This window comes from Sycon ciliatum, chromosome 1, assembly GCF_964019385.1.
Source record: "Sycon ciliatum chromosome 1, ocSycCili1.1, whole genome shotgun sequence".
Taxonomy (NCBI): Eukaryota; Metazoa; Porifera; class Calcarea; order Leucosolenida; family Sycettidae; genus Sycon; species Sycon ciliatum.
The window spans coordinates 73254314-73266622 of NC_088643.1; the positions used below are offsets into that span (position 1 = coordinate 73254314).

At 49.7% G+C, this 12309-nt stretch overlaps 1 protein-coding gene across 1 annotated transcript in view; it reads right to left on the minus strand.

Moving 5' to 3' along the window:
- Positions 1–12309, minus strand: part of LOC135807006 (uncharacterized) — a 78863-nt gene that overhangs the window by 12111 nt on the left and 54443 nt on the right. Inside the window, exon 11 of the mRNA XM_065321109.1 lies at positions 687–946. Coding sequence (XP_065177181.1) covers positions 687–946 — 260 coding nt within the window. The remainder of the gene's footprint in view (positions 1–686; positions 947–12309) is intronic.

Here is a 12309-nt window from a genome sequence, read left to right on the forward strand (position 1 = left end):
TTTGACTGTTCCCGGCAGTCTGATCGAGCTGTCGATTGAGAATGCTACTACGCCTGTTTTATCGACCACACATTTTGTATCTGGGCTGTGTACTGTACACAAGTGCACACCGGTAATTAGATCTGGCGCATGACATGCATAAAAAATATCGGCAAAAAAAAGAAAGCCGACTGACCGACTGGTATTTTTCTGGCCATGTTACCCGAAACAAAGAATTTTTCGGTGCGGCCTGATGTCACACAAATCCCCAGCACACCGACTGATCACACAACTATAAAAAAAGTCAGACAACAAATCATAAGAGTAAAGGAAACGAACGAACTCCCCAGGATCTGCACGGGCCTCTTGTTATCCTCACAGGAGGACAACATATTGAAAAATGAAAACGCATATGCTCTATGTGAACGCTTCTTTACACTCGATGAGCGGAGCAAACTAACTGGATATGATGAACCGAAGACGAAATCTCTTTTAAGTTAACTCACACCAGCAACACGCATACGCACCGACAACACATACATGTACATGTACATTTCATGTACGTAAAATAATGAACTACTTGTATGAAATAGTGGTTGCGACTTCGGCGATGATTTTTTAGGAATGGGTTTGCTCCCACACTGAACTACTTGTATGATACATCAAATGACCTTTGTTCCCAAAAGAATGTTATGCCAACCACTCACCGTGCCCACTATCCCAGTGCTGCTGTGACATCACCATCTGCAGCTGAACAGGACTTAGTGCAGTGTTGCTGGACATAGTCGGCGATCGGATGGGAGTTGGTGTGTGGCTGCTCAGCTGGCTCTGTGGATTGCCGATCTGCATGGTTGAGGTTGATGATACTGCTGTGCACGCTGTGCCGGATTCAGCCGCTGACTGGCCAACTGATCCTAGCCTTGAGCGATTGAGACCGTCCGAAACTCGCCGACGCTGATTAATGAACCTGTCACACAGTCGGGTTGGGATCAAAATAGTTATCACTCGACAAGCCATGAGCTTCACCAAAGGAGAATCGAAGTAAAATGTGATAGTGTACACCAGTCTGATTGACACCGAAAGCAGAATGAGGTTGGGTTGTACGTCAGAGTTCCAGACAGAACGGCGTTCTTCCGGCAACACTGCTTACCAGTTAAAGTTAGAAGACTTAGTGTTCTCATTGGAGGAATTACGGGCAAGTGAACAGTAGGGAATGGCAACCAGACGTACCAGGACATAAGTGATAGAATCGGATTAGTATGAAATAGTGAGAAGTTACGAAGTTGGTTGTTCCAACGAGGAAGACACGCTTCCTGCCGAGCTTGACACTTGACTGACTCACGACTGCCATTCGGAGCACACGAGGAGCACGTCGAACCGTCCACCCGGCAAACCTGCAAGAAAGCACCGCTCCCTTTCTTGCAGGTTTGCCGAGTGGAAGGTGCGACGTGCTCCTCGTGTGCGCCGGATGGCAGTCGTGAGTCAGTCAAGTGATAAGCTCGGCAAGAAGCGTGTGTTCCTCGTTGGAACAACCAACTTCATCAATAATACCGCCGAAGTCGCAACTTCTAAGTTAGTGAGAAGTTAGTATAAACAAAGGATCTAATTATGGCGGTGGAAATAAAGCCTCGGAGGCAAGACATTTTTATTTCTCACTATCCGCAATAATCTATTTCATCTACTTGTCAGTTGTCTAAAGTCCTTAGGCTGCTTACAGTGCTCAATGTCCAGTGGACAGAGCAAGTAATACAAATATTACACAGCAATGAAGCAAACAAGTCTCTTTCCGCTGTTACTCTGAGTTTCGTGTCAGAACACTTCATCAGACAGCATATGACCAAGACTAACAATCACTAGAATATATGTTGGACTCAGTAGAGAGTCCAGCCCCTATATGATTTCCAACCCCTATTATAGAGTCCATTGGTCCAAAATCCACTGTACAGAGTCCAAACTTGGAATCAACTGTGAGCTCAAAGTTTAGATGGACATCACTCCCTGTATAGAGTCCAGCCAATTGGCTTCACCCCTATAGAGTCCATTGGTCCAAAATCCACTGTACAGAGTCCAAACTTTGAAATCAACTACTAGTATACAGAGTCTTTATGTGGACAACACTCCCTGTATAAAGTCCAGCCAATTAGGCATCCCCTATCCAGAGTTCAAAATTAGACATAGGAGCTGCTGTGAGCAGTGAATATTAACCATAAAACTGCCTCTCCCTTTAATCCTTTATATCATTCACTTCTCAAGATAAAAATAAGACTTATACTTAGTATTGAGGCTCCACTACAGACACTTCATTACTGTTGGGTTCGGTCAGACAAGACAACATTGGTGCTAGTTTCAGTTCTTGTCCAAAACAAACTCAAATCAAATATCCGAATCCAAAAACCTAAACAGTGTACGAAAACAGTGCCCATGCGCTTGCGCATCACTAAGCACGCAGAACTAAGCGATCATATGAAAGATCCGCTCACAAAACATGCATAAAACACAGAATAATAAAACAGAGACCCATGACGCATAATGTACACAGCACATACATGACGTCACATTTATAAGTAGGTGGGAATCACACTCCTGTGATCACAACATTCCCCCCCCCCCCCCATGACAAGGAAGGATGGGCAGACTGGAAAAACAAAACAAAAGTGTTGAAGAAAGAATCCAGAGCAAAACAAAAACAACAATGAGAAGAAGGCTACGGGTTCTGACATGCAAGTGTCAACACGACCTGTCAACCGAGAACACTCAGAGGTTGAGGCGTGCGGGAGCTTGTGCCCTGCGCTCAGAGCGCCGGACATTGGGAGCATCAGCCGAAACAGTGTGGCTAGGCTGCGGTTCATTTGGAGTTGCAACAGTAGAGTCGGCAACAGTCGAGTCGGAGGACGGGCGAGGGATCACTGAGTCCAGATGACGTCTTCGCTCAACTCCTGCATCGGTGATGGCGGTCACATCGTGAGGTGAAGAGTGCACAATAACTGCCGGTACGATGTTGCCTGACGGTTCCTTCAAGAACACAGCTGCTCCAGGATTGACCACTTTGGGCTGCACAAGGTGACGCGCGTCAAAGCGCGCCTTGGCAGTGGCTTTAGCAGTTGCGTCGGCAATGCGCACCTCCTCATCAGTGTCGCTCTCATCGTCGTCATCATCAATGCTCTCTGTCTGCTCTTTGAGGTATCGCAGAGGAGTATTGTATCCCCCACGCAAGAAGAGATCACCTGGTGCCCTGCCGGTGATAGTGTTGATGGTGGAGCGAACCGTGCGTAGCGCTCGTTGCAGAGCCTCGTCTGCGGAGGAGCAACCCGACTTCCTCATATGACGCTTGAGGGTTTGGTGCAATCTCTCCACTGGATTCTGACGCGGAGAGTACGGAACGATACGCTCGTGACTGGTATTCCACTGCTGACATGCTGATGCAAACTCGGCACTGACGAACTGTGGTCCGTTGTCCGAAATGATCCGCCGCGGTGTTCCAAACAGAGTGAACACCTGGTTACAAGCACTCAATACGGCTGCTGTGCTCTCGGAGCGAAGAGGAGCTACAATCGGATAGCGGGAGTAGAGGTCCAGCATACTGAAGAACGGTCGGTTCTGGTAGTAGAACAGGTCTATGGCAATCGTGTGCCATGGACGAGGGGGGAGTTCACGAGGCTTCAGAGGGACAGGCGCTGTGGCGGTCTCCTTGAGGCACGGCTCACATTTCTTCAGGTGCTGCTTGACATGTTCCGCCCAGCCTGGCCACCAGACCGACTCACGAAGCCGGGCCTTGGTTTTGCGCACACCAGGATGACCATCATGAGCCGGTTTGAGAACTTCCGGTACTGCCGCTTCGGGGATCACTAGTCGTTCTTGGCGAAGGATGACGAAGTCCTGCGTGCCAGTATACGCCAGACGCTTAGTTCGTGTCGCAACGCGCGGTATGGTGCAACAGCTGAAGTTGAAGGCCAGTTGTCAGTCCTCAGCGCGTCTCTGACTGCGCAAAGTGTAGCATCGGCTGCGGTGGGCTCTGCGATACGCTGACGATGATCAGTGGACAGGCCATCAGCCATGGTGATGTGCTGGACAACAGCAAAGTTGACATCTGCTTCCTCCACAGGCAACCTCGACAACGCATCTGCCACTAGATTCTCCTGGCCCGGGCGGTAGCTGACAGTGAAGATCATATCCTGTATCTTAAACAGAAGTCGTTGCACACGCAAGCTAGCTTGAGACAACGGGTAGGTGGGTGCGAAGATCTGCAGGAGAGGCTTGTGGTCAGTGATGACATGAAATGCCATTCCGGTGACTTAGCTGCGGAAACGGCTGACGGCCCAACTCACTGCCAATGCTTCGAGCTCGATGGCTGCGTGGCGTGACTCCGGTCCCGTTAGCTTGCGGCTGACAAAATGCACTGGACGCCACTGTCCATCATCTTGTTGCTGGGCCAATACCGCCCCCAGGCCACTGCCGCTAGCGTCCACTTCAATACGTGTGGGTCGCTGGGGTTGGAACAGCTGGAGCACTGGTGTTGTACTGAAGTGACTACGTATGCAAGCTGCTGCCGCGGTGCACGCTGCAGTCCAGTTCCACGGGCCACTGGGGAGCGCCGTGAGAGGCTGGATCACTTGCGCCATGTTCGGGACTTGCCGACGTAGGTGGCAAGACCAAGGAACGCGCTCAGCTCAGCTAGGGTAGTCGGGTCCTTCATATTCTGCAACGCTGTCACCTTCTCTGGACCTGGCGCGACGCCATTACCTGAGACGACATGACCCAAGAATGGTACTGACAATACGTTGTACACAGACTTCTTGGCGTTGATGGTGACGCTGTGTGCTGCAAGAGCAGCCTTCACTGCTGCGAGCCGGCGATCGTGCTCTTCCTGGGTGGCAGCAAAGATCAATGTCATCGAGGTAGATAACGACGCCCTCACACCCAGCCAGAATCTGTTCCATTTGCCGCTGAAACAATTCCGGGCCACTGGAGACTCCGAATGGCAGACGTTTGAAACGGAAATACCCGAGGGGTGAGGCAATGACAAAGTAGCGCCGTGACTCTGGCTTGAGCTCCAGTTGAGAATAGCCGGTCTTCAGGTCGATTTTGGAAAAATACGACGCGTTGGCCAGTTGTCCCAGCAGTTCATCCGTGGTTGGCAGCTGCAGTCCCGGCCGGTCAATGGACTTGTTGACCTGTCGGAGATCTACACACCAACGATACGTGCGATCGGGCTTTGGAACTGCCACCAACGGGGACACAAAATCGTCTTCATCCACCAGGTGGACTGGCTCCACGACTCCCTGTTGCACCCAAACATCGATTTGGGCACGCAACGACGGCATGAGGGCAGGTGGTACGCGGCGAGACGTTTGCTGTGCTGGCTCGGCGTCTTTCTTCGTATGCACATTCACCGGTGTCTTCATAGGAGGAAGACTGTCTGACTCCTCGATCGGTGCAGCATCTGCGTAACCCGTCTCGGGTATCATCAGTAGACCCAGTGCCAGGCTGGCTCGTTCTCCGATCAGAGCTGGTATGTGGCGCTCGGAATCATCCACCACATAGATCGTCTCGGTTACCACTCGGCCGTGATTGCTCAACCTTCCATTGAACATGCCGATGGGTTTCACACGCGTAGAGCGAATGGGCTGCATTGCCAGTTGTGACGGCTGAAGTGTCACGCCTGCTGGTACTTGGGAACGTGGCAGAATGGTCACCATACTGCCAGTGTCAACGCGCATCTGTAGTATGTGTTGATGATTGAGAACAAGGACTCTCAGGGGAAGGAGAAATCCATTTGTTCCGTCGTGGATGCTGTATGCCTCCAGGAATCCATCTCCCTGGTCCATCCATCCGCACACGCGGCTGTCGGACGCAGCCTGGGTGCCAAATGACGCAGAAGGGCCTTGCCCTCTTTGCCGTCCTCTACAAACACTCGCGTAATGGCCCTGCTTCTTACATTGGCTGCAAGTCGCCTGGCTGTGGGACAATAACGCCTTTCCAGCAGGATGCAGCTGCCCACAGTAGCCACATGCTTCACTCAAGCGGTGTGGTGGTGCCAAGTCAACATAGACAGGTGTCGACTTCACTGGTGCTGTAAAGTTCCTTTGACTGGACCGATCCATATACGCTACAGTTTCCACCACGGCACCACTCATCTGTTGCTCGCCTACGGTTTCTGCAGCCAGGGTGACAACCTGCGCTTGTTCTGCCACCTTCTCGAGGGTCGTCTCGCCCTGTTCCAATACTTTCTGGCGGGTGTACGCCGACTTCAAACCACGAGCGAAAAGGTGCACAGACACATCATCCAGAATCTTGTCCACCTACGCCGCCGCTGCAATCGCGCATCTTCTTTTGAAGGCGATGCCGATACGCGGGGATTGACTCGCCATCTCTCTGTGCCACAGAAAAGAGTGCGGCGAGTCTGGACGTTCTGCTCCGTTTGCCTCCGAAATATTGTTGAAATAAATCTACGAGGGCCTGGTACGGATCGTCTCCGGATGGGATGTCAGGGTACCTCTGCCACAGGTAGTAGGCAGCTTGCTCGCCTAAATTAGACGCGGCAGCAAGATAACGTTCCTTCTTGTCCGCCACTTCGTGGAGCTGGAATTTTATACTTAGCTGGCTCAGCCAAGTTTGGAAGTGGTCCGCGCCGCGCTCGTGATCGAGATCGAGCTTGACGGACACCTTTATCTTCGCTGCCATCTCGCGAGTCGTCACGACTGCCACGAGCTGAGCTACTAGTATATCCTGTTCACTGCGCCAAAATGTTGGGTTCGGTCAGACAAGACAACAATGTCAATGGTGCTTGTACTTGAAGTTGTAGTTTCAGTTCTTGTCCGAGTGTACGTACATGTATTCCAAATTTGAAGCGATTCGGACCAACCGTTGCAGTCGACTACTAGTAGTACTACTACCCGGTATACAGACCGGTACTAGTACTCTTGGTACTACATTTATAGTCATTGGAAAGGCTTCCTGTCTGAAGCCTTTCCATACTGGTACTCGATGTTCCAGTTTTGTGACACGAGAATGGCACGAGAATTAGTGTACCGCTGAGTGTACCGCTATACACGTGGTCGACACGTAGTCGACACGTTGTTGATACTTTTTTGACACGTGACCCCGTCAACGGTCTGCTTTGTGCCAATGCCACTCGGTAAACGCCGATGTCGCGTACGACAAAGACGACTATCCCGTACGCGAAATAGTTGAGAACTGCATGACGTGGACCTGACGGCAAGGACAACTGCGAGGAGGCCCCTTTCGGTACCCCTGACGGGAAGGAGAACTGCAGAAGTCGACGAAGTCGAACGAGGAGGCCCCTTTTCCGTACCCCATACTGCAAAGTGCCATTGATGGATACCTTTTGCACCTGGAACGACCCCTTAAACGCTGTCGCGGCGACTATCCCGTACGCGAAATAGTTGAGAACTGCTGACGTGGACCTTTTGCACCTGGAACGGCCCCGTAAACGCTGTCGTGTCGGCGGGGTGAATGTGCAGGGTACTAGGGTGAAAAGAATTGCTGCAAAGACGTCCCCTCTACTACTTGTAGGCTCTAGGCCTTTGCCTTTGGAGACATCGTCGGCGAACTGAATGCGCAGGGCGAAAAGAATTGCTGCAAAGACGTCCGCTCTAGGCCTTTGGAGACATCGTGGGAACTCCTTCCGGTACTGTACAAACTGCTGACGTGGCCGTGGACATGTACATGGAGACATGGTGGGACTTCATGTACATGGATACATGGTGGGAATTCCTTCCGGCACCCCCGTACCGCAAAGCCAACGGTGGGGAAGGAGAAGTGCAGACGTGCAGGAAGACGAACGAGGAGGAACCAGGACGAGCGAGCAATGGCAGGACTAACTGGACCGTAAGTAATAGCTGAATTGTGCATGACAACTTGACATCCATGCGGCACTCGCCACTTGCCACTGCATATTTCTTGTCCACTAACAATGTCTCTCCTCTGCCCCCTGTGTGTCCACGGCCCTGTTTCTGAATTGGCCCGATGAATCGAATGTCTTCCGCAACTGGAACGGCCCCGTGAACGCTGTCGCGTCGGCGACTGAATGCGCAGGAGGGAAAATATTGCTGCGAAGACGTCTCCTCTAGACGACGGTAAGGCACCCCATTGATATGTTGCCAGTGTGTGCCAGGGTATCGCGCGATGGTGAATGAGGAATGATGAAGGGTACGGTGGGACTGTAGACCTGTTACCTTCTACTAACACGTTATCAGGTGGAGAGTGTATTGTACTCACGTTATCAGGTCGAGAGCGTATTGTAGTCACTCTCTCTATTCCTGTACTTCATTACGTTTAAGGTGTACGTATAACTTCTCAAAAAATGTAATGGTCTACAGTCGTGTCGGAAGGGTACGGTGGGACTGTAGACATGTTACCTTCTAACACGTTATCAGGTGGAGAGTGTCTTGTACTCACGTTATCACTATTATCAGGTCGAGAGCGTATTGTAGTCACTCTCTCTATTCCTGTACTTCATTAGGTTCAGGTGTACGTATAACTTTTCCAAAAAATTTAATGGTTCACGTCTTCAGATAGAGAGCGTATTGCACCCACTGTCTAGTCTCTGTAGTGCATTGAGATTTTGTTGATCGAACATGAAATGGATACACAGACAAAGCCAGGCCAAGTACATGGCGAGATGTCGCCAGAAGAACGTCTTCAGGTAGAGAGCGTATTGCACCCACTGTCTAGTCGATTTTGTGGATCGCACATGAAATGGATACACAGACAAAGCAGGCCAAGTACATGAGAGAGTGGACGATGTGCAGATCGACACGGCCTGCGGGTACTTCATTAAAGTTACCCGTGACATAACTAGGATAAAAGTTAATCACTGCAAAACATTGCCAAGTATGTGAGCACTTTGGACTTGACAGAAGAGTGCACGGGCGACGTTGACAAAACATACCGCGGTGACTGTCACTATCATGACAGCAGGGCACATCGCACGCAGCATCGCAGATCGTGTCGAATTGCGCATCATAATAATTATTGCAAAATTGCTCCTGTGCATGCAAGTGGATTTCATTGCACTTCTCAGTTTGGGAAATGCTCGATTATGACAATTCTCCGTGTGAGTGCACTAGCCCTGAACAGACATGTAGGTGAACCGTTTTTGGTGTCTCATAGCCTACCTCACGACCTTCTGCTTTCTTTCTTCATCACTTGTATCTTGCAGGTATATCATCCCGTGACGACCACATTGAAGTCTGAATTTGAAGTGTGAAGATGCTTCAGCAACCACATCGTACTTTTCCATTGCTTTTATTGTGCTTCTACTGTGCATGTGTGTAACTTGTGGGGTAAACATGTGATGACATTGTATGCTGGCGACACGGTCAGATGTTCATGCGTCTAACGTACACCTGCATGTTATGCATTGAAAAGGGTTTGCCACTTGCGATCCTGGGACGAGTATCAGGTCCGCTTTGTCCTGTGTGGGCTGTATCAGATTGCTGTTCACTTCTCTATCTGTTGGATATGTGACTTTCTGCAAGTTTCTGGTGTATGATGGCCACGTCCTTGCTTGTCACTTTGTATGATATTACATTCTGTATTCGCTGCTTCCATGGCATGGTCTGTAAACTGCAATCCTTGGGCAAATGTCATGTTTGCTATGTTGTGCTTTGGCCGTCAGCTTGTCTACACGCTGTAGTTGAATTATTTTTGTTTCACAACTCACTTCCTCAAGTACGGTGGCCACTGCTTTGCATGGCATTATACATGAAGAATTTCCTGTTTGTGTCGTGTGCATGTGCGTGTGTGTGCGTGGCCACGTGTGTGTGCCGTGTGCATACACATGTTTGTGTATCTATGTGCGGGGTAGCGAGGCGGGGAGGGCTGGTATGTATCAGTGTGTTATTGCAGTCGCATGGCTACATACAGTACATCGCGTGCGTGGTCATCATGTTTACCTTCGGGGTTGGGGTGGGGAGGGAACGGAAAAAGAGCTGAAATTATCCATATAAAAATCGCTCTGTGAGCGGTTCTGAAAAACCTTTACTGGTACTGCCCCGTCGTAAAAGTAAGAAATTAGAACTGGCCCATTGTCCCCCCAAATGCGAACTGATCCACCTAAATCGCGAATGACGGGACCCGAACGCACCAGTAGCACGAGGTTCCTACCTGTGGATGCAGATGGGGACGTTGGTCCGGACCATAGGCCATGTACTGTACTAGCGGTAAGCTTCCCTATCAAAATAATAAATTCTACTACTAATACTGGTATACCCTATGATAATTGCCGTGATCCTGTGCCCTCCCGACCTCGTGCTACTGGTGCGTTCGGGTCCCGTCATTCGCGATTTAGGTGGATCAGTTCGCATTTGGGGGGACAATGGGCCAGTTCTAATTTCTTACTTTTACGACGGGGCAGTACCAGTAAAGGTTTTTCAGAACCGCTCACAGAGCGATTTTTATATGGATAATTATTATTATGACCGTTTGAAATTTGAAAACATTTGAAAGATTTGTACACATCGCGACGTTCGTACACTAAAAAGTTGAAAACATTAATTTTGTACACATCGCGATGCTCGTGCAACGAGCTGTCAAGATTTAATATGGCCGGCCGTGGAGTTTGGGAGTTTTGTAATTGAAGCGCTTTTACTTCCTAATTTTGTTGCCATGGCAGCAGTGACCGTGCTACGTGCAAAAAAAGTGCAAAAAACTCTTTGTAAAAAACTCTTTCCCAAAGGACTTCTTTGTTGTTGCAGTTTCGAGCGCGATGCACGATGGGGAACAAGAAGAGCAGGTCGTGCAAGCGTCCTGCAAAGAGAAGATTCTCACTACACCTGTCCAGGAAGCTGCTGAGGGAGTTTATGAAGCTGAAGCAGTGCCAGAGTCCGCCTCGAAGCGCAAGTTGTACGATGGCGTTCCAAAATAAGAATACAGTGATAATAATAAAAAAATCAATGGATTCAAATGAGCGACAGTGAGTCGGATTCGGAGGAGAGCTTTGATGGATGTGCGCTGACCTCGAACTCAGATAGTTGCTCCCTCGAGTGATTCCTCGTTCTCTGAGGACTTTCATGGCCCAATCGCTGAAAGTTGTGATTCAGACGCCACTGGAAATCGCTTAGTGAACTTGAACTGTTTACGACATTTGATTTTCTCTGCTTGCTCGTGTAAATACTGTGGAGGTGAGCTGACCATTGCTGAAACTGCACGTTCTGGCCTTGCATCCACTGTCAGAATCACATGCTGCAATGAAGAGTGTTCAGCCAGCAGGCAGGCACCAGCCTGCCAGTGGTGGAGAAGTCAGGACGGTTTTATGAGTGCAATCGCCGCAGTGTTCTGGCATCGCGCACTCTGGGAATTAGCCATGTTGGCTTGCAAATTTTTTTGCGGCCTCATGAATTTGCCCCCACCTGTTCAGCTATCTGCATTCCAGCGGCACCAGCGAGCATTGTGCAAGGCGGCAAGGTCAGTTGCGCAAATCAGCATGAACGAAGCAGCAGATGAACAAGACAATGGACAGGCCTGAGCATATAACTGCTGTCACATATGATGGTCCGTGAATGAAGCGCGGGTTTTCCTCCCTGCACGGTGCGCTTACGGCAATTGACTGGCAAGTCGGGAAGGTCCTTGATGTGCATGTAGCTTCCAAGTACTGCCATGGCTTCAGCCTGTGGAAAGCTCGCCAGGCGCATAGTGAAGTCACAGCTGACGAGTATGAGAAGTGGAAGTCGGGCCATATCCCTCTCTGCAACCGCACCTGGCCTTTTTGCAGAACGCCAGCTCGTGTTGGAGGATAGTTTAGAGTGGCCAAGGCTGAGAAGAAGATGAAGCAGGAAGAAAAGCAGCGCAGGAAACAAAGGAGAAGGTGCAGGAAGGGAATTGAGGAGCAGATTGTGGAAGCTGAGGGTGTCACATACGAGGCTGGTGGGTTTTAGTTGGAACAATAGTCTTAGAATCTATGAAAAAGACACCTACACATGTAAATGTTTGTGTTTTTTGGCCTTTTTCTGCCTTCTTGGACATGATTGCGGCTAGTGTGTTTATTTTAGACCTATCAACCCATACATTTTTGGAATCAGTGACTTGTTGCGCAGGGATTGAACTACAATGGTGATCATAGGACCTTTTACATTGGATTTTGAGCTCCCACAGTGCCTTCTATTTTACGCGTTTTGCGGCTCGTCCTGTTTTGTCTCTGCATTTGGTGTAGTAATACCTGTCAGATAGAGCTCATTGTAGTTCATTCCCTGCATAGGCATGTGGACTGGGTTTTGCTGCATTTTGGAACTGTCTGTGTTGATCTTGCTGCAAAGTTGTCCAAAAAAATTGCTGTTTGTGCGCACCCGTAAAGAATTTGTGTAGCCCGTC